We start from the raw sequence: 22,536 nt of genomic DNA, 5'->3' as shown, positions 1-22,536 counted from the left end.
GTGGTAGAGAAGATGTCCTATTCTGCAGGAAGAGCATGTGTTCTCTAGAATGGCATCAGTGTATCCAGAAGGGGATGGGCAAGAGCCAACAAGGAGAAGGACCGTTAGGAGGGTAGGGTTGAATCCTACAGACAGGAGGGATCAGTCAGAATGGTGGAAAAGCAATGTGGATTCTGAAGAGCCAGACAGCATATTAGGAAAGCAGAGTTCAGAAAGACATTGACTAAAGAGTAAGCTGTCCTTATTAAGAAGTTGATAAAAGAGAGTTCACAACATATTTCCAAACCTGTTTAAACATGAAACCATCCTCCTCCTAGCTGGTTCTTTCTTTCTCTTTGCTTTGTTATAAATTTCATTTCACGTATACTTTGTCTCCTGTGTTTCTCAAAACTTGTAAAACTAGAAGGATAATTTGTCAAGCTGTGGATTTATGATTTGTGCATTTTCTATATTTGAATAACATTTATTTTGAACTAAAAGGGAAGTATGACAGTGTGGAGATTGAAATAAATGAAGACTATTTGGTGTATCCAGTGTTCTTTCAGAGATTTGAACATTTCTCTCTCCAGCTGAGGATTTTACACGTGGCGAAAACGGTATAGAGCTGGGAGGCAGAAAACTGGCATTCTACTCCCAGCTCTGTCATTAGAATAATTATGTGATACAGTCGAGCTGCCAGTCCTCCCCAGGCTTGAATATATAATATGTGTAAGACAAATATCCCAAAGTCCCTCTTAATGTTCAATTTGGTAGAACAGAGCAGCTCTCATCCTCAAGCATAATTCCACAAGCTTACTAAAATGGAATTGCAGCTCCTCTCAGGCACAAATTCAGCTTACCTATTATTTTAGAAGTGGAGCTGGTGAATATTTTCTGGCTATAGAGTAAGTATTTTGGGCTTTGTGGGCCATGTAATCTCTGTTGTACCTACTCAATCCTATTGAAAGCAAACATAGACAGTACACAAATGAATGCTCATGCCTGTGTTCCGATAAAGCTTTACTGGTTGTGTGTGTGTGTGCATGTGGATGTGAGTGTATGTGTAATGCTGAGGCACACCCATTACCCTATAAAAGAGATGGGAGAATGTACTCATTTGAACAAGTATAGTGCCAAGCACCTAAGGAAAGCCAAATATTTGCAGAAGAAGGGAAGGAGAGAGGGCGGGATTGTCCCTATTTCATAAATGAAAAATTTTCACTGTAAGGCACTAATGCCAGGTGAGGTTGAGGAAGCCATTGCTGTTTTTCCCAATACAGAATTCTGTAAGAAGGATCCTGAATTTCACACCTGAGAGAATCTTCCAGTGTCCTTACATATTTAGTGCTCTTCAGAGAGGGAGGAGAGTATTGGTGGGCTCTGCTAGATCCCAGTGACCCTGGGCCTCCAGGAAGCAAAGTGTTATGAAGGCTGTGGCTACTGTTTCTGTGAATTCAGAATCAGAGGCTTCACGCTTTTCTTCTTTTGCCCTTTTAATTCTGAGTTCTAATGGGGCAGGTGGGAGCCTAGAAGGGAAAGGTGAGAAGAGATGTGGGCACTAGGACAAGAAATTGGGCATCGTGCCTCTCTTGTCGCTGACTTGCTGAGGGCATCTTGAGAAGGTAGACCAGGGTTTAGGGGTGGGAAATTAAAAATGTTTTTTTGGGTAGGGTGATTTAATTCTCCACTCTATCACATAGAAGAGTTGGAGTTTTAAGGAGTCATAAAAACTTGAGATGTGATTAAATTGATTAACAAATCTGTAAAATTTCACACAAGCCATGTACTTAATTAATACAGAGCTACATTACAGCTTGCAGTCTATTGCACTAATTCATTAATTTATTTTACAGACTAAAAATTTACTATGCAAATCACACAGGAAAAGAGTGTTCTTAGCCAAGTGTACCACCATCTGAGGTTTTTGTTTTCATCTTTTGATTTGTTTGTTTGTTGTTTGTTTCACTGAAACCATGCCAAGTGGGAAATGAGATAATAAATGTCTTTAATATTTGAAACTGTATGTTGAATAATTTTCTAAGCAGCAGTTGGGAGACATTCTTTCTCCTTTGACAAATATTGCAGTGATTGACACTTTTTTTTTCTTGACTAAAACAGAATGAAGAAGATGAGCAACATTTATGAGTCAGCTGCCAATACGCTGGGAATCTTTAACAGCCCCTGCCTGACCAAAGTTGAGCTGCGTGTGGCATGCAAAGGCATTTCTGACAGAGATGCTCTTTCCAAACCAGACCCCTGCGTCATCCTCAAGATGCAGTCTCATGGGCAGTGGTTTGAGGTAGGCATGTCCAACCAAACACACAGAAACATGGCTGGATGGTTGGTTCCAATTTTTTTTTTAACATTTCCTGTCTTAAGGTGGTTTATTTTGTTAAAATGGAAAATTCTAAAAATGCATATGATTTTGTTTCTGTTTATGTCATGATGTTTTATTGTGGCTGTTTTGGTACTGTGAGTATTTTGACATTTACCTTTAATTCATGAGCCTAAAATTTGTAGGGTATTTTTGTTAATTACCAAGAAATAATCACAATTTAGTCTTTATCCCATACCCAGTTGTTGGCAAAGGGAAATTGGCAGTGATCATGTCAGGGACAGGCAGGCATCAAGACACCAGGGTGGGTTTGAGTGAGAAAGCTGATATTCCAAAAGTCGATTCCAGAGACAGACTTTTGTGGCCAAAGCAGAATTCAGATTAGATTGCATTAGAATTCTGGAAATGGTAGCTCTGCAGGGGCAAGTTTTGGTGTTGAGGAGAGAAGTGACTGTTCAAATGGAATTAGCATAGTGGAAGATGTTTCTGGGCTGAGAGAGGGATCCAGGAAGACTGGTATGAACAACAGTCCTATAGAATACCTGGCCAGCTCTCTAGCTGGGAGGCAGGCTCTACTCCTGGCAGCTGGGTTGGGGTACTTATTATCCAAGATGGTTAGATGGAATGAGGAGTAATGAGCAACACTGGGGATTAGTCCTCTGCTCAGGACCAAAACAAGATGATAAGAAGGAAGCTGACACTGGTCTCTAAAATGACATAAGTTCTAAGGAACCTTGCAGATCTGATAACCAGGAATCCAAGAGAACCATGGGAACCCAACAATGGTGATGGAAGCCAGTCCTCAAGTCTGGAGCAATGATTGCAAACCCCAAAAATTGACAGGACTGAGTTGGCTGGAGACTGGAGAAAGAGGACTCTTGCCTATAGTAATTGTAAGATTTTGTAGTAAGGAGTTTAGGATGGTGGAAGAGAGAGGAAGGAGTTGAGGACCTACAAGATCATAGTGTCAGCAAGCAGTTTTAAAAGCTTTGGAAGTTGTCTGATCCATTCAGACACCTCTCAAAACTCGTGTGTCAAATATGCATTGAGAATGTGTCCTAACACACACTTTTTCCTGTGCTTGCGTAAGGCAGCTCACTGGGTAGTGGCTTGAATGGAATAGTATTGCTATGAATCATTCTCCAGAGTACACTAGGTTCTCAAATTGTCAAGAGATGACTTGGTGTTTTATTTCAAGTTAATTTTGGAAAGATTTACTCATTTTTTTGCCAGTTAAATTCCAATCCATCAGGGGCCTAGTGGAGAAAAGCTGTAGGGAAAAGCAGTGGTATTCTTTGTATTAACCATGCTGCAGTTGGCTAGGTGTTTCTCTGACTGGAGCTCAAGTAGGCATGGTGATGCCTGGGAAAGGGCAGGAATGATGGCCTTGCAGGGGACACAACATGCAGCATTTTTTCTTTTTGGAGTGAGAATTTAAAACAATACTAGCTAAACTTTATTGGTTACTTTATTGGTTAGGGCATATATTCTAAGTGCTTTATGAGAAATAATTCATTTAGCTCCCACAACAATTGTATATTATCCCCAGGTTATAGATGAGGAACCTGAGAGTTAGAAAGATTAAGGATTTGCTTAGGACTGTTCTGCTTGTAAGTGGAAAATCTAATATTTAAGCTCAGAGTTGAGTTCCAGAACCTGAGATTTTCACTGTTATTTTATATTTATGGTGAACATAGATTTCAGTCTTTGGTGGTTTGTGTGGCAATATTGCAGGTTGAACTCTACAGCGAGGTTGTATTATTTACAAAGAAAACAAATTGGATATTGTTTCTAGGTACCTGGGCTAAGTAAACAATGCTTTTAAATATCTGGTCTGAGGTGGCTGAGGGGAGAGGGACATGCAGAGGAACCCACTGTTACCCTTCCTGAGGGAACCAAGAGCCCAGTGTAATTTGAATAAGGGTTTTGAAGCCATGCTGAGCAGAGCGTGAATAGACAGATGCCATGGGTCCACCTATTCAAGCCTTCAGTACCTCCTCCTCCTGTTTCTAGACAGCTGGAAGGTATTCCTCTAGGATAGTCTCCCCTCTATGATAGAAAGAAGAATCACGTTTCCTTATATGTGTAAGTGATACCAGCCACTTCTCTGAAAGGGAGGTTGGACAATGTTGGGAAAGCAGATGAAATTCTGGAGAGGAGGTCACATGCATGAGGAATGAATTGCACATAGGTGGATTGGGGATCATAATTTCAATTCAGGCCTATCCAAGTCTTGTAAACATAAAACAATAGTGCACTGGTGTCTTAGTGTGTGATATTTTATTTCTTCTAAGTATTCTCATTGACTTTGTTGATAGATCTATCTATCCGTCTACTAAAGTGCTGGGGATTGAACCCAAGGCCTCCTGCATCCTAGGCAAGCACCTACCACAGAGCCACATCCCCCGCCCTCTCTTTTATTTTTATTTACCAAAACAAAATGGAATACTTACAGTAGAAACAGAGTCATTTTTTGAAAGTTACTGAAAGTAATTTGTCTCATAACAGTCCCTTTACATAATTCAACTATTATTTGCATATATTTCTTTTCAGTCTTTTCCTTCCAGCACACATATGCTGACATGATCTTTATTATGCATGTAAAATTTTCTTTCTTGATTGTTTTACTTTGTGCTATATGCTATTTTCCATGTTGCCGCAATAGTAATAATTGTAATTTTTACAGCTGCATAATATACCATCAAGTGGATTTACATCATCATTTTTCTTTTTTTTATTTTGAAATTGCTTCCCAAAATCCTGTTTTATTTTTTAATTATTTTGGTACCGGGGATTGGAATCAGACCTTGTGCTTGCGAGACAGGAGGTGGAACCACTGAGCTAAATCCCCAGCCCCAAAAAACCCCATTTTAAACAATACTATAATGAACGTCTTTTTGCAGAAGACTTTTTCCTTCTTTTTGGGTAAATTTCTAGAAGATATTCTGCCAAAGTAGAACTAGTAGGACAAAGGGCAGGAAAGGTTTAAGGTTTTTGATATACATTGCCAGATTGTATTTCCGAAGTGGCACTGACACATTGCTGTTCAAAGTATGGTCTGTACATGGCTACTTGTCAACGAACTTTATAGTGAGATAAGAAGCTTGTCCCACAATGTGAACTGATTCACTGCTTCATTTTTTAGAAAGTCTTTATAACTGATAATATCAGCTTACTTTCCAGCATACTTAGTTGTTCGATTGATTGATTTTCTGGTACTTCAGAGAAGTAACAACAAATTTTACTATCTTAACAGTGAATATTCACTTAGTTTGGAAAATAGAGTCCATGCCAGAAAGCTAATGGAAGAAATTTAATTCATGTAACTAGCTGTAAAGGAGTTAGAATGAGGACTGTGAAGGAACTCAGAGATTAACAATAGGAAGCTACTACTTTCCTTAGGGCTGGAAAAGTACTGTGCTGGAGTACAGTAAATATTCAGAAAGTTTGTATGCTAGGATAGGTATACACCACAGGCATTGGCAAACACTTAAAATTTGGTCTTCTCTTTCCCCAGAAACCAGTCATTAAAAATGGGCCAACATACCACTGGGCACGTTTCAGATGGAGCAGATTGTAGTATCAAAACCAAACTGGGTCATCTAACAAAAGCTGTATCCATAGGAGAAGGGCATATCTAATGGGAGTTGGAAAGCTGCAGGAGATACAGATAGGGCTGGAAATGCTGCCCTGAAGGTAGATGGGGATACCTGGCATTTTTCTTTCTGTTGCTCTCTGATTGCTTATTGGTGGCTTCCATCACGCAAACTTTGGTAGAAGCTAGTTGGCAAAGTTTCCAGGAAAAGGATAATAGAATGTACTTGACAGGACAGAAGTAAATGACCAACACATAAATGTGCCAACAACTCACAGTAACTTGTAGAATCATTCACACAGTCTTCAAGTAGTGCACATTTGTTTAGGGACAACACCTGCTTTTCGTACAAGTTCAGTGAGTGGTCTTTTCCTCCCCACACCTATGCCACAGTGAGAAGCACCTGACAGACTATTCAGATCACGTTGTTACCACAACATATGTTTAGTGACGGGTCATAAACATGAATAGTGCACAAAAACTGGAATTATTGATGTGTATATTTTTCTGTATTCACTTCCTAGAAAATATCTGTATTTCTATAGAAATCTGAGTTTTATGTATAGGAATGAGAAAAAAAACCATACATGAGAGAATTCACGTTGGCTGTATGAGTTCCCTTGGTGCCTTTGTGGTAGATGGAAGATCTAGAAAATGAAGGTGGGGATAACAAACTGGAGCTAACCCGATTTGCATGAGAAGAAATTGTTGAAGAGTACCTGGGTGAGCCAGAGGCTCCATCTACCTCAGAGCTGTCCAGTTCAACTCCCTGCAATGATGGAAATGTTCCATATCCCTCTGTCCTGTAAGGAAGCCATGAACCACATGTGGTAATTGAGCACATGGAAGATAGTGTAACTGAAGAGCAATATTCTTAATATGTAATTTTAATTTATTTATTTAAATTAACATAAATTGTTTTGGTTTTGTTTTTAATTTTTATTTTTGTCAGTACATATTTGCAGTACATAATGATTACATTTCTTATGCAGACTTGGTACATGTACATTAACACATCTTAATTCTTTTTTTCATCCTCTTCTCCTCCTTTTCATTCTCCTCCCTTCCTTCCCCCCCATCTCTGGTTCCCTTTCCCTTTTGCAAAATATCTATCTCCGTGTTTCCTATTATCTAGTTTTTATTTTGCCCTTTATTTATATTTTGGGTTTCTCATTAAGAGAAACTATGTGATATTTAACCTTGTTTGTCTGATTTATTTCACTTAACATCCAAATCCAAAGCTAGTACGAGAAAGAAAATTATAAAGATCAGAGCAGAAATTAATGAAATGGAAACTAAACAAACAATATAGTGAATCAAGGAGCTGGTTCTTTTTAATTATTTTTGGTACCAGGAATCAAACTAACTCAGGACCTCAAGCTTGCTAGGCAGGCACTGTGCCGCTGAGCTACATCCCTGGCCCAAGGAGCTGGTTCTTTTTGAAAGAATAAACAAAGTAAACAAAGCCTGAGCCAATCCTACCAAAAATGGAAAGAAAGACCCCAAAAAGTACAGTTAGAAATGAAAAAGATAAAATCACAGTGGACACTGCTGAAATCCAGAAGGTTATTAGTAACTACCTTGAGAAGCTATACTCTGATAAATTGGAAAATTCCAAAGAAATGAACAGATTCCTAGATACATATGAATTACCAATTTAAGCAGCTAATATGGTTCTAGAGCATTTTTGTTCCTCTACAAGATTTGGCTAGGGTGGAAAACAGAAGAAAAGGGATTTGTCAAAATGTTACTATGAACTATTAGTTTTACAGCTTAAATTTTGGGAGCAATATATAAGTAAAAGTTGACATTATTGTTTGTGACTGCTGAACTGCTAGACTACACTTTTCTGAAGGGAATTCCAGCAGAGGAAGGGCTGGGTGATACACAGAGGAAGTCCCAGGTTACTGTAACACTTCTCACTACCTTCAGATAGGTTTCCCATTCAAAGAGAATGCATCTCCTGCTTTTATTGGCTATAGGCTTTGAAGAAGGGAAGAGAACATTTGATCTGTAGAGTGGATCATAAATGTGTTGGTCTGATTTTTAGACTGAAAACGCCTATGGTGTGGCCCTCTGTGGTGTTAATAGTAGTAAGGGCCAACAAATTAAGGGTCATTGTATCTTTGCAATCAATTGCTCTGAAATAGACAACACACTGTGTCTCTTTGCAGATCCACAGTGTTTCAGATACATGTTTAAAGATCCTGAATTTAGAGAGGATGCTTTTGTTTTTCTTCTAAAATGTGTAAATGAGATGATATTTTTACTACATGAAAACTTCCAGTACATCTTTAGTAGTAGCCATAATTTCTACTGGCAGAAAGGAGGGAAGAGAAATGTGCAACTTGGAAATAGATTCCAAACCAAGTTTCAGACCCACCTCTTAGTGTAGCCTACTTTAGGATCATACTCATTTTTTAAAAATCTCTCCTGTACATATTGCTAGCCATAAAATAATTACTGTATAGGACATGATGACTAATTTGGTGACAGTTAAATGTAATAATAATTTCTATCCAATGAGAAATAGAAATAACATCCTTCTCTCTTCTGGTGAGTAATGGTGTGCTCACTAATTGCTGAACCAAACATCTTAACCAAGGGAGATAAATGCAAACCTCTTAGAGATTCAGTACTCTCTTCCTGAGCATGGTTGGATACTCCCAGGCTCATGCTCGTGTGGCCCTTGACACAGGTCCTATGCATGGCAGAGTACTTGTATTCACTGGAAAACCCAAATTATACGCCAAACTTTCAGAATGTTGGCCTGATCATTATTACTTCTATTTTTTCATTTAATTCAAATATATGATTATTGAGCTCCTTCATAGGAAGCTCTAAGTACTGTAATTCTGAGGACTAATTATTCTTGGATCAATTCCATATGAAAACATATTTTGATGAGTCATGGGCTTTATACATTGTTGGTAATAATTAGTGTGGTTGTGTATCACATCAATTATCAGTGAACTGTAGTATGAGATTATTAATGTTTATAATAATATATCCATACAGTACCTTATATTCATAGTGTATCTCTATTTATGTTATTTCATTTTCTCATCATAATAGCCCTGTGAAAAGGCAGCAGGGCCATTTATATTAACCACAGCATCTATTGAGCACCGTGAAAAAAACATAGTTTTTGTCCTCGAAGGTCTCAGTGTTCAGTAGAACTCACTCCATCATAGGGACAGGGCTAGAGGCTCAGACAGTCAAGTGGCCTTGAGAAAGAGAGCTCAAAAGAAGGCCATGATTTAATCTCTTTCTGAATTTGTGGTCAGTAGACTGTCTTAGGGTGCCTAGTCTACCTTTATGTGGGGCAGAGCTAAAAACCAATTACTCTTCTATCTCCTCGTTATTCTCCACTTTCTTTTTTCCCTCCTCACTCCCACCTATCCAGTTGTAGGGTTTCATCGCCATATGCTCTGGCCTCCTTGTATATGTCTATGTGTGGGTTGCCCACTCCCAGAAAAGTAGGCTGTGAACTTTCTTGGCAGTTCCTTCTGGGCTGGTGAGCTCATGGGAGAGCTCTGTGAAATGAGCCTCTTTCATACTTATGACACTAGTGATCCATCACCCTTTTGTGCATTAAGCCATTATGATAGACTCCAAGAGGGTGATTTCACTTGTACCTGAGATATTCGATTTTCTATAGCTCCAAAGCCCAAATTTTTTATGGAAATGAATTAGACAGTATGGACGTAGAGATGATGAGTTAAATGAGCCATTGGTATGCTGATACCAGTTATGTATTAGTCATTTTATGTATATTTTTTCTCACCATCACAAATACTCTTCAGTAAAGGCTTTGATAACCAGATACAAAAACTTAGACTCAGGCACAATTAATAAATTACTCCCAAATCATACCACTAATAAATAGTAAAACTTGAATTTAGTTGATTCCAAAATCCACGCTCTTTCCATTTTACCAGAACTGCAGACTGGAACCTGGTGGCCTCTCTTTGGCCTGCATTCATATTTTTTTGGCCTTCATAGTGTTCTAACAAGTTTTATACTGGTTGCCAACTCTTAAAGATCGGGAAGTTTTTTATAAAACTAGATTTCTGGTTTTTTTATATAACCAGAAAGTCTGGCAATCTGGAATCTTTAATCCTTTGGCACCAGTGAGTTGGCAACAGTTCGCCGCTTCCCTTCTTCACAGAATGAGATTTGTCTCTGCTTCCCATTAGTCAGCCTGCTTCCCTCACTTGCCTTACCCAAGGGGGCCCTGGTAGCACTTGAATTTGGAACACACCCCTGCACCCCCTTGGCTTGGCCTCTGCAACAGTTAACCTCTCAGTTGTGGACACAGAGGAAAGCTGAAAAATGAAAATTAAGTCAATCAAAGCATTCCCTCTGGATATTACGGACAAACCCCATTCTCCAAAGATTTTCTGTTCACACTTTGTGGGCTTGCAGCATCTCAATGGCTAACACCTAGCATGAAAGATGATGAAAAACAACAGTTTTCTTCGGTTGTTCACAAAGTTTCCACTGTGGTTTTGCATCAAGCTTCCATTTGGGAAAACTTTGATGTTGCTTTCCACCTCCCACTTAACACATCTTTAATGAGAATAATTTTTCTCTTTAAAAATTTTTTTAAAAAAGAAAGTTGATTTCAGTAATATTAGAACTCTTACTCTGGGCACTGAATAAAAAAGAAAAGAGAACAAAACAAAACAAAACAGAAAACCAAAATGAAATCTTTCCTCCCTTTTGCCCAAGGGCATGTCTCTGTGACTGGAGACTGACAGTTCCGTGATGCATTTGGACATAGGAAAAGATGATTTCTGGGTTGTAGAGTATGTGATTGGCTTTCTTATAGTTAAAATCTCAAAATTGATAATGTTTGATATCTGAAAGCAGAATTGCAATAGATGGGAAATTCAGGCTACAAATAGAAAAAGTATTTTATCTGAAAGCTGTGTTGGCTATCAGTTCTCTTGTATATCCTGAAGATAATTTCATAGCTGGAGGGATAATGTCTGTCCTCCTGCAGAAAAAGAAAAGCAGTATGACATTGGCTTCCTTGCCTCCTTAGCCTGAAGAACTTGTAAGCCATGTTCTGGGCATTCAGAATAAGCGTTGGTCAGCAAGGGCTTTCATGATGTACTTTGATATAATTATGTACCCACGCTGGTCATTTGAATTAGGGAATTACAGGTTAAGGAAAGAACTTCAGGTGACACTTGTGATTTTGAATCCTCTGTCTCTAGCTTGAATCACCTTCCCTACATCTTGAAGGAGGTATTTCTGAAACCTTGCCTGACAGCCTGTTTTCCTGTATAACTGGACTCACTACTGGTAATCATCTGTAAGAAAATCATCTTTCCTTTGTAGTTTCCATCTATTTTATGTTTTAAAATTGATGGTAATGGTGATTTATTAATAATGATGCAATAATTGTATTAATAATGATTTATTTATTAAACACATTTGTTCAATGTACTCTTTCCTAAGTAATTTACATGTATTATTATATTTCATTGTCAAAATAATGCTACAAATTAATCTCTCTCTGAAGACTCCACATTTTATTTTTCCATCTTTGTTGAAGTATAATTGATGAAAAAAATTGTATATAGTTTAGAACATAGAAGAATTAAGTAACGTGCTTAAGGGTCGCAGAAGTAGTTAGTGGAGAGGTTGTGACCAATTGAAACAAGTCTGACTCCAGAAACTGCTCCCACTGTCTTGTCCCATTGTCCTCTGAGAATAATGAATACCATTTGGTGACTGCTGTGTACCATGTGGTAAGTCCTTACATGCATGTTTATCTAATACCCTCGACTGTGTTATAAAATAGAGACTGTGAATACCCATTTTATAGGTGAAAAAACTGACACATAGGAAAAGTACAATCTAAAGAGAAAAAATTAGTAAGCAGCGTATTAGGATATGAACTTGGATTATTCTTTCCGTCAATGCCCATGTTGTGTACATGACACTCCATGTCTCTCATCTTGTCCCCTGCCTAGGTGGAATAACTTAACACTATAGGTTAGTCTTTACAATTAACATGTTTTAATATCCTTTAGTTGTTGGCATCTGAATTCTTCTTTTCACTATTATCCTTGTATAAATCATGTACTAAATGTTGATCTGGAATATGTAGTATATTGGTATTCCTAACCTTTAGGAATTTGCTCTCTCTTGTAGAGAATAGTCATTTGTATTAAGCCTATCTTTAGACCTAGCTCTTAATCTTTCCTAAAATTAAGTCCTCATTTTCCTGGCCATGGAACACTTTGTAAAGAAAAGCTATTTCTAAGCTGGGGATTTAGCTTAGTGGTTCCACCGCCTGCCTGGAAAGTGCAAGGACCCAAGTTCAATCCCTGGTACCAAAAATATAAAGAAAGAAAGAAAGAAAAGCTATTTCTAATTTTTAAAGAAAATAATGTGAAGGTCTCAGTTCTCTTGGCAAAGTTCCCTGGTCTTGGGGTGGTTAAATAGGGTAAGCCATCTATGCCTCTTAAAATGTAGTACCAGAACTATCAAGCCATTACTGAAATCAAACCTGCCTGGTCTTCAGTTTTCTCATCTGTAAAATGTGCATCATAATGGCACTTACTTCTTCAGGTTTAAAATGAGTCAATGTCTGAAGCACGTAGGTGAGTGCCTTTATTAAGAATCCCATGGCTAGAGGCATAGCAGAGGCAGTAGATGAAGAAGTCACAGGAGAAGTGAATTCTGGAATGCTGAAGCTGTTACTATTACTGATTTTGCAGCCCAGTTTCTCCCATAGTTCCTGGCACCATTGGTCCTTGTAATTGAATGATTAGATGGATGTCATTTCCCTGGTCTGTTCCCTGGTTCATCTCCAAAGACACTTAGATTTCCAAGACCTTCCCGTTCTCATTTAAGAGAGGAAGAATGGAGTCCGTTAGAACTAAGTTACACTGTTAGACCTGTACCCTTCACATGGAACCAGGATTGTTGGTGCCTAGATAGGAAGTTTGATTTAAAGAGTTTTGCTTAAGTGTTTGTATAAAATGTACACACAGCAGTTGTGACTGTGTTTAATGGAGTTCTGAGAAGAGGTCGGAAGACCCTTTTCTACCACTCAGGAATAAGGACTCCCCCTTCCTTCCTACAGAGAGAGTAAGGCAGAGAGTGCTGCAGCTATGGTTAGTGCTGGAGTGAAAGGGGATCTCAGGGTCTCCTTTCTCTGGCTGGGGTGATAAGGGATCTCATTGTGGTTTTGATTTGTGTTTCTCAGTGGCTGGTGATGTTTATCACCCTTTCATGTACCTGTTGGCCATCTTTATATTTTCTTTGGAAAAATGTCTATTCAAGTACTTTACCCATTTTTTTTTTCAATTAGGTTATTTTTTGTTGTTGTTTTGTTTGTGCCTGAATTCAGGAGTTTCTAACACATTTTGGTAATTAATTCTTTGTCAGATATATGGTTTGCAAATATTTTTTCCCATTTCATAGGTTACCTTTTCACAATCCCACTTGTCTATTTTTCCTTTGGTTGCCTGGGCTTTTGTTGTAATATTCACAGAAGCATTGCTCAAATCCATGTCAGGAAGCTTTCCTCACTGTTTTCTTCTAGTTGTTTTAATTTCAGGTCTAATGTTTATGAGTTGACCTTTGCTATGACATGAGGTAAGGCCCCAGTTTCATTTCTCTGCTTATCTATTTCCAGTATTCCAAACTTCATTTGTAGTGAGTCTGTCCTTTTCCCAGTACATGTTTTGGCATGCTTGTTAAAGAGCAGCTAGCTGTAGATGTAGGAGCATACATGCTTAAATTTTGGGAACCACTAACTTTCAGATTTTGTGCCTATAGATTGATTTATAGTAAATGACAGAAATTCACATTTATATTGATAAAATATCACTTTATTAAACACATTGTGCTTCTATATAAGATTTTGATCCAAAGGAGAAAATATGGTTCCAGTGTCTAAAAAAAATTGGGGAAACTCAGAGAGAGAGAGTGCCATAAGAACAAAAATACTCCTGAGCAGATTTACCTCACAATTAAACTGAACTGTGGCATGACCCATGCAACTTCACTTCAATTTGAAATTACTTTGCCAGACAACTTAGGGAGCTATTGTAGCCACCTGGCTTGCTCTGAGATTAGTTTGGAAACAAGGTAGAGGTTCACCACAGATGGAATGTGTAACTTGGGAAAGTCACTTAGCATATCTGAGCCTCTCATACTACCTCATATGGTTGTGAAGACTGAATGAATGGCTGGCAGGATGATGAAGTGGCTGAAGCTATAGGCTGCAATCAGACTGCTTACAAATGTCTAATTTCCCCACATTTGCACTTTCATCATCTGTAAAATGAAAGAAACAATAAAACTTATTTCACGGGTTTATTATGAGGTTGAAATATGATGATGCTTAAGAATTACTCAGCATCATACTTGGTGCATAGTAAACCTTTAATAAATGCTCAGTGTTATCATGTTTAATGGAGATAATGCATGCAAAACTAATGTAGCTAGCAGCTCATTTAGTGCTCAGTACAGATTTTTGGTCTGCTGCTTAGCCTAAGTATTCTTTTTCCTGTCTGTTTGTGTAAAATAAGACAGGTTTCAGTAAGGAAATGTAACAAGTCTCTTAAGTTTCTACTGAGTCTTTGAGTAACCACTTTGATTGATCTATTTTGGCTCCCCTAGTTAGGAACTAAGTCCTGTTATCCTCTCCACTCTGCATTTTGAAGATGAATAGACTTGGAGCAAGTTCATTCCACTTGTCCGTGTTCTCTAATCTATAAACTCAGAATCTGAGAGAGGCCGTGCTGATAACCTACCCTTCCCATTTTTGCTTTTGTGCCACATCATCCTCCACTAGTTGGCTGACTTAGAAGAGAAGTGACATGAAAATTCTCCCCACTGGAAACTCCAGATCTTCTCAGGGTCAGTTGAAAGGCTAATTTAATATTTTATCTTGACTTGAGCTCAGAAATGTTCAACTCCCTATCTTGGACAGTCTGCTTTCAAATACTTGATATTTTAAGAGCTTCTTTTCATCTGAACATTTAGTCTCAGTTGTTTTCTTCTCAGGTGTGTGGACATATTCTTGTTGAAAGATCACAGTTTTGGATTTAATACTGTGTATTAAAGGGAGAAGGTTGACACCTTTGCCCTCCAGTTGCATCAATGTTAGGCTTTTCAAAACAACTTCTAAGAAACTGGGATGGGGAGAGTGTGGCCTATTTTAGCCTTTACTTGTTGAAGATTTGCTTCATTCAGTTTATTCCAGCTAACCTGAACTATAGCAGCTTGAAACAGCCATGTTTTTAAACTCAGGAATTCTGTATCAATAAACAGAGCACAATTGGGATAACTGATTTCTGCTCCACCATGTCCAGAGACCCAGCAGAAAGACCTAGAGGGCCTGGAGTGATATTGTGTCCAGGTTTTCAAATCAGATGTTTTCACTCACACGATAAGCTTGGACTTCTGACTGGAGCATATATGTGTGGACTTCCAGTCTTAGGAGAATAACAGACACTCCCTCTTAATAATAAATGTTAGCTTTTTGCCACATAGTTAAGCCACCAATTGTCCCTGGAAACATTAGTTATCTAAGGAGCCCATCTTAGGATCCTATGGGCCATGAGTTCCAAAGGGTGCAGGTAGGGGGACTATAGGCTTATTGACAATCTCAATTCTCATTCAGGGATCGCTCCTGGAACTGTGAAATATCCAAGTATAGGATTTGTGAAAGGAAACACTTCCTGCCTTGAATGTTAAAGTTAGGAAATCTGTACTATAAAGAAGTACACTAGGGAGGAAATACAAAGTCTCTATCCTGGATTTGAACACCATCCTTAAGAAAATGCATTATACATGCTGCTGCCACCAGATAAGGAACAAGACCAAGGAAATGTAACTCGTCTCAGCTCTTCAATATTTGCTTTTTCATTGGCTGCTCATGACAGCCTGTGAAGGTCAATACTATAATTTCCAGTGCCCATTTACAGATGAGAGAACTGAGACTCAGTGATGTCATAATAACTTTTACAAGATCACATAATCTATATGGATGGAACACACCCTCTGAAACGCTTAAATTTCCAGTTCCTTGGAAGCACCATGAGCCTCTTCTGCTATACTTGCTATGCTAAGTCCTGCCTCTGCCTCCTTCCTAGAGAGTAGTGCATGCATGGCCATGGGAGCCACCAAGTCTAAACACAATCATCTTCATGTCTTTGAAATTTTTATTTTTCTTGCCCACTCCCCCTCTATTAACTTGAAAATGTTTCCAACCACATTTCATAATTTTAATTTGTTGTCTACAACGATTCCGTGGTATAAAGCAGTTCATCCTATAAGTGAAGCACGATTCACCAACCAGCCCACAAATGGAGCAAATGATTCATTCATTCAGCATCCATTGAGTTCCTACTATATGCCAGGCATTCTTTAGGACTGGGAATATAGCAGGGAACAGCATGGTTTCAGCTTTTTTTTGCCTGTGAGGAGAATAGAAAATAAGCAATAAATGTATAATCTGTTGCCAAACAATATTAAGTGCAATGCAGAAAAATGAAGTGTGGAAAGGGGTAGAAAGTGGAAAGTGATAGATGAGACTAGTTTAAAAGCCCTGGTCAGAGAAGACTTCTGAGGAGGTAGTATTTGCATGGATGCCCAAATAGATAAGGAATGAGCCATCAGGATATATAGAGAGATATGGGAGAATAGGCAAAGGCCATGACATAGACACATGCCTGCCTGTTTAAAGAATGAAGTTCAGTTAAGCCAGTGGAACAAATTCTACAGATCTGCCATGCAACAGTGTACCTATACTTAACAGTCCTGTACTGTGTACTTAAGAGGGTCAATCTCAAGTGTTCTTATCACAATAATAATAAAAAGGAAGAGCTGGGAGGCAGGGTAGCTGGATGGCAGTGAGATAAGATTATCAGTTATTTTGCAGATTCAGCTAAAAGGCAGGCAATGTAGAGCCTTGTAGGTAATGGTAGGGAGTTTTGCTTTTATTCCATAAGCAACCGGAGGCCATTGGCAGGCTTGGAGCAGAGAAGTGATTTACATTGTAAGAAATAACACTGACTGCTTGTAACAAATGGGTGCTGGAGAGAACTCAAAGAGCCTACTGTATTTGGCCTGGTGAGAGATGTGATAGTTTGGATTAACTACGGGGTGGATGAGAGCAGTTGGAAATGAACGTTATTGCTAAATAGATACTGGGTACTTTGCTGATGGATTGGAAGTAGGGGATGAAAAAAAGTGAAGACTCCAAAATGACTCCAGAAGTCTGAGCAAAAGGGTGTATGGTGATGCATAGCACTGGGGAGCCAGTTGTTTCTATTTCTTCTATTTCGGGGCTTTATCAATAATTCTCCAGTAAACATGTGTCTAATGTTGGAGGACATTGTGTTGTATTGGTATGGTATAATTCTGGCCACAGACTGTCCATATTCAAATTCCAGCTGTATTATTCACCAGCTATAAAATGTTGTACAAACAAACTACCCCCATTTTCTCATTCATGTAACAGAAATGATACAATTACCTGCAATGTAGAGTTGTTATGAGAATTAATCATGTAGTAGTACCTGGGTGCTGCACATTGCATAGCAGTTCGCTATCAATGTTATTATTAATGTGTTTATTTGAAGTATGGGTTTTTTTTTAGAGGAAGTGTTAGGTCAAAGGATATGCACATTTTTTAAACTGTAAAAATTACCCAAGTACCTATCTGAAAACATACCAATGTAGTCCTACCAGCAAAATAATGAGACCCACTAGAAGTAATTCTTTCAAGTATATTTTGCTGTATCTAGAGTGCAATATATGGCCTCCTCAACTCTTCACCATCCCTTCTTACCCCAGTCTCATAGAATGCATATTTCCTTGGTTTAGCATGACTTAGAGTGAAGTGATAGAATCATTTCCAATATTATCTTTATATTAATGAGTATATTAAACAGTCATATAGTAAAATGATATGGCTGATAGTATAATAAAATGGTAATATAACAGGAGCCTAACTAATTTGTACACCAATGCACAGTGTGTGTGAGCTTGCATGAGAAGTGTGGGCTGAGTTTGTGTGTGTGTTAGAGCTAAAGAATGAATCCAAACATCTCCAAGTTGTCATCTTTAATTCTGAAGGATTGCTGTGCTGGATGCTGTGCCTTATTTAAAGAGAGGAAGAGAAATAGATTTAATAACCTGTCACATTATACAACACTAGAATTTGAGAAGAAAAAGCACTCTGGTATTCTTAGTGAGAAGAAAAATATTGTGACAGCTCTATGGAGAAATCTTTGTGTGAGGAGAACTGGTGGAAATTATGGTGATAAGTTAAGGATGTTAGGAAATATATTGCTTCCCTGGAATAAATGTGACCATTACACAATGTACATGCCTATTTTTTTCTCTTGCATAAAGAGAGTAAGGAAGCAGAAATTCCAATTGTTCCTTAAAAATGATTCATTCCATCATATTTTGTCTAGAGATTTCAATAATATTGTTTAACTGTGGTGGCACAAATAAAATCAAAATATTTTAGTAATATGATGGATTTGTAGAGCTTAATCAAAAGAGCTTAGCCAGGTTTGGTGGTGGAGACCTATGATCCCAGCACTCTGTGAGATCTAGACAGGAGGATTTCAAGTTCAACCCTAGCCTGGCCAACTTAGTGGGACTCTTTCAAAATAAAAAAATAAAAAAAGGCTGGGGATGTAGTTTAGTGGAGAGGCCCTGGGCTCAATCTCCAATGCCAACAACAGCAAAAAAATAGTTTAGGCTTTAATGTACACTCTGGCATTCTATAGAAACCAATTTTTACTTCAGTGAACAACAACATTAAAAAGTTGTCCGTACTTTCCAATCAAAGACCACCAAAGACACATCTATCATTAAACAAGTCAGATTTGTTGTTTGTTGCCACAAGAGAGAAGACATTTCATGAAGAAATGTGAGCCTTCTTACTAAGATAATTTTAAAGAACTTATAGATATGACTTATTAGCTGGTATTTTAGGGATGGTTTAAGAAAGATGGCTTTATTCTGGATTGGCTATTGTTGGAAAGCCAGAAAAATTCCATGACTGAATATTTAATAAATATCATCAAGAAGGGATGAGATCAAGGGTGAAGGCAAAGAAGTAGATTTCATTCATCTTAATCAGGACAGAATGATATTGGGACATTTTTGTTGCTTGCACAGTGTTGATGTTTTTGTCTGGTTCAGGAATGATTACAGAGTAGTCTTGTTTTTTTCTTGCTCTGTCTTGGACACATAGTCATATTGTGTTATCTTGGCAGTCCGTGAAAATTTTCTTTGCTCAGGAGGAGAAAGCCAGAGTTCAGTTGTATTGTGAGGCCAACTCTGAGAAGCACAAGGCCAAATAGATAGTTCCATATCAGTTCCCAGGTGTCAGTGGCTGCTTTTGCCTTGCTCACAGTGAAACCCAGAAGTTAAGCTTCTTAACAATGGGCCAACTTGTAAGCCAAGCCAAGCCAAGCCAAGCCAAGCCAAACCAAGCCAAAAAAAAAAAAATATATATATATATATATATATATTATAGTTTTGTGTCTAAAGTGACCTTTCTGGGGGGTACCAAGGATCGAACTCAGGACCTTGTGCTTGCCAGGCAGGCGCTGTGCTACTGAGCTAAATCTCTGGCCCTAAAGTGATCTTTTACTCCTCAATTCTTTTTATTTTCTAAATAATGGCCATTTATGATGTTCAATGTGCATACATTCTGTATTAATTTTTCTCCTTTTATTTAATACCAAATCCCCTATCTAATTTCTCTGTCTCCCTGATTGTCATTTAGAGGGATAATTCTCATCAACTCTTTGGAAGATATTCAAGACTTTGTTCATTTTCTACTAGCACCTTTAAAATAAATTTATTATGTACCTTTAAGTTATACAACATGATGTTGTGGGATACCTATAGTTATTAAAAAGATTTTTATGGGAAGCAAGTTAACATTTCCATCATCTTACATAGTTACGTTTTTTGGTAGTAAGAACACGTAAAATTTACTTGTTTCATATGAATGCTAATACAATATGATTTTTTTACCTATAACCCTTATGCTGTACACTAATTAGATCTCTAGATTGTTCATCCTACATATGTATCTGCTACTTTATATTTTCTGACCTGAAAAATACCCTGAGTCCATTAGTCCACATGAAGCTTTTGGAGGAGATTCTAGATCTGAACCATACAGACTTCATGAAGAGATTGCCACTTCTTTGCTAGGGCTCTCTCTAAGCCTTGTCCACAAGAGAATGGGTCTTCTGATTTTAAAGCGCTTTTGAAAAAGGGAACCTATAGTCATCCTAGGGGGCTCAATAGTTTTGAGTCATTGCACTTTTTTAGCAAAGATGGTGTTCAGTAGCTCTCAATGGGGAGGAAAAAAGGACATTCCAGAAGGGATTGCCAGTTTTGAGGGTTTCATCTTTTGAATAGAGGATAACCCTGATGCAATCATGGGCTTCAATTAGATTCCTTGTATGCTGGCATTTCCCTGTGAGGAAAAGTGGTAATATCTGATGAAATAGTTGACTTCTTTCACATTACAAGGTCTTGGGAAAGGATGAAGATAGAGAAGATTAACAAAAACTCAATGGAAACATAAGATTTTAGCCCTGTTATGCACATTGCTATCCATCTCTCCCCCATAGTATCTCACCCTCCCTTTATCCACTTCATATAACCACACTTTGGTCCCTTAGATGATCTCACACACTCTGTAGTCTGCATTCATGGACAAACTCTAGCAAACATCCAAAATCTCTCTCAAACACACATGCACATACAGATGTATTGTTAGATTCAGTTCTCAGTTAAGTTAGTGACCTTCCTAAATGAAACAGCTGTAGGAAGTCAAAGCAATAGGAAACAGTCCCAGTTTTTCTCTTGGTAGAGTCTTCCAGAATGAAAAAAAAAATCAATTTCCTAGGGGTCCTTTATTCAGGATTTAAGGGTAGGACAAGATAACTTTCATAAACTAAACACTTTTGTTACTGAATTTTTCCAGGCATCTAGAACAGTGCTTGGCACTGACTTTACACTAGGTATGAATGAGTGAGCTTTTGTTTTGCTGTATTTGAGTGTTTGAAAGATTTACTGGACAGATAAACATGGCCTATCTAGTTGTAGCACATCTATTCTTAATAGAATGTCTTATTTTCTTGACAGCACATGAGTGAATAACATGTTTTTTTAAAAAATTGTTTGAATTATCTAATTGGTGAGAAATTCTGCCAGTGTTTCCTTGGATGAATGTCCTCTGATAGATATTTTTAGATTATCTTTTTATCTTACAAATCTTAACTGCATAGCAAAATAAATTTCCATAAGATGAACACAACTGTAAAGTCAGCGTTTATAGTGAGAAACACAATACCAAAACTCCCCAGAAATCAGTCTTGCTTACTATCCTTCAGCCCATGACAGGAGCCTTCACTCTCCTGACTTCTAACAGTATAGATGTTTTTGATTATATTTGAATTATTCTAGCATCTTTAAATGAACATTACATTTGTGAGAGCCATGGTGTTATGTGTAGTGTAGTTCATTCATTCTCATTGCTGTGTAGTGTTCCATTGTATGGCTATACCACAGTTGATATCTCCATTCTATTGCTGATGAGTATTTGGGTTATTTCCAGTTTAGGATGATTGGAAATACTGCTGCTGTGGCCGTTCCTGTAGATCCTTTTGCCTGCAGATGCAGCTGTTTTGTGTAAATACTTAGGAGTATGATTGACCAATCATAGAATTATGATATGTTGGCTTTCGTAGATTTTCCACAATATTTCTTCCAACATACATTACCACTACTATTATGTGACAGTTCTGCTTGCTCATCTTCCCCAACATTTGGAATTACGTTTTTTCTCTTCTTAGTCATTCTGGTAGGTCTGTGGTATCCCATTGTGTTTGTTTGTTAATTGTTTGTGGTACTAGGGATCAAACCCAGGGCTGTGCCCATGCCAAACAAGACTTCTACTACCAAGCAACATTGCAAGGCCCTGCAGGGATTTTAATATACTTATTCTTTTTTATTAGCATATGTTTGTGATACATGATAATTACCTTCATCTTGGGGAATTGGTACATACTGCATTTTAATCATTTTTACTTCCCCTCCCCTGCTCCGCCCTCCAATCTCCCCCCACCCCATTCCCAGAACCCTCTCCAGTTTCCACAAAGTTTACCTCCCTGTTTCCTATCATCTATATTTTATTTTTCTTATTGAATTATTTATGATTTGGATTTCTCTTATAAGAAAAACAAGATAGACAAATTCACATATTTTGGGGCATTTGAGTGTCCTATTTTTTATATCTTTTTATAATAATAATTTTATTTAAGGATTTTTTTCATTTTCCGTATGTCCCCAACCTCAACAAAGTTCACTGTATAACCTATTTCATCCATAGAGTCATCACTAGAATAACCAGTAGACTTAATTTTTAGCTGTTACATTCATTTTTACTATGACTCTTTATTCATTTTTTTAAAAGTAATTTTATTGGTACATTTAAGGTATACAATATAATGACATTCATCATTGGAAATTTGCACTTTTATATAATCCATCATGGTTCTTATTTTTCCCCCTTTCCCTGACCTCCCTTCAACCCCTTCACCCCTCC

General features: G+C 37.9%; 1 protein-coding gene across 2 annotated transcripts in view; it reads left to right on the top strand.

Annotated features, from left to right (window-relative positions):
• Positions 1-22,536, top strand: part of Cpne4 (copine 4) — a 535,814-nt gene that overhangs the window by 135,665 nt on the left and 377,613 nt on the right. For both annotated transcript variants that reach the window (XM_087186153.1, XM_004834230.3), the window contains exon 2: positions 2,098-2,278. In XM_087186153.1, the coding sequence (XP_087042279.1) occupies positions 2,098-2,278 (181 nt within the window). The remainder of the gene's footprint in view (positions 1-2,097; positions 2,279-22,536) is intronic.

The sequence above is a fragment of the Heterocephalus glaber genome, unplaced genomic scaffold (assembly GCF_053883595.1).
Source record: "Heterocephalus glaber isolate CG9 unplaced genomic scaffold, H.glaber_assembly_v1.0 deba00001504, whole genome shotgun sequence".
NCBI classification, from domain to species: Eukaryota; Metazoa; Chordata; class Mammalia; order Rodentia; family Bathyergidae; genus Heterocephalus; species Heterocephalus glaber.
This window is presented reverse-complemented; position numbering and strand designations above follow the sequence as displayed.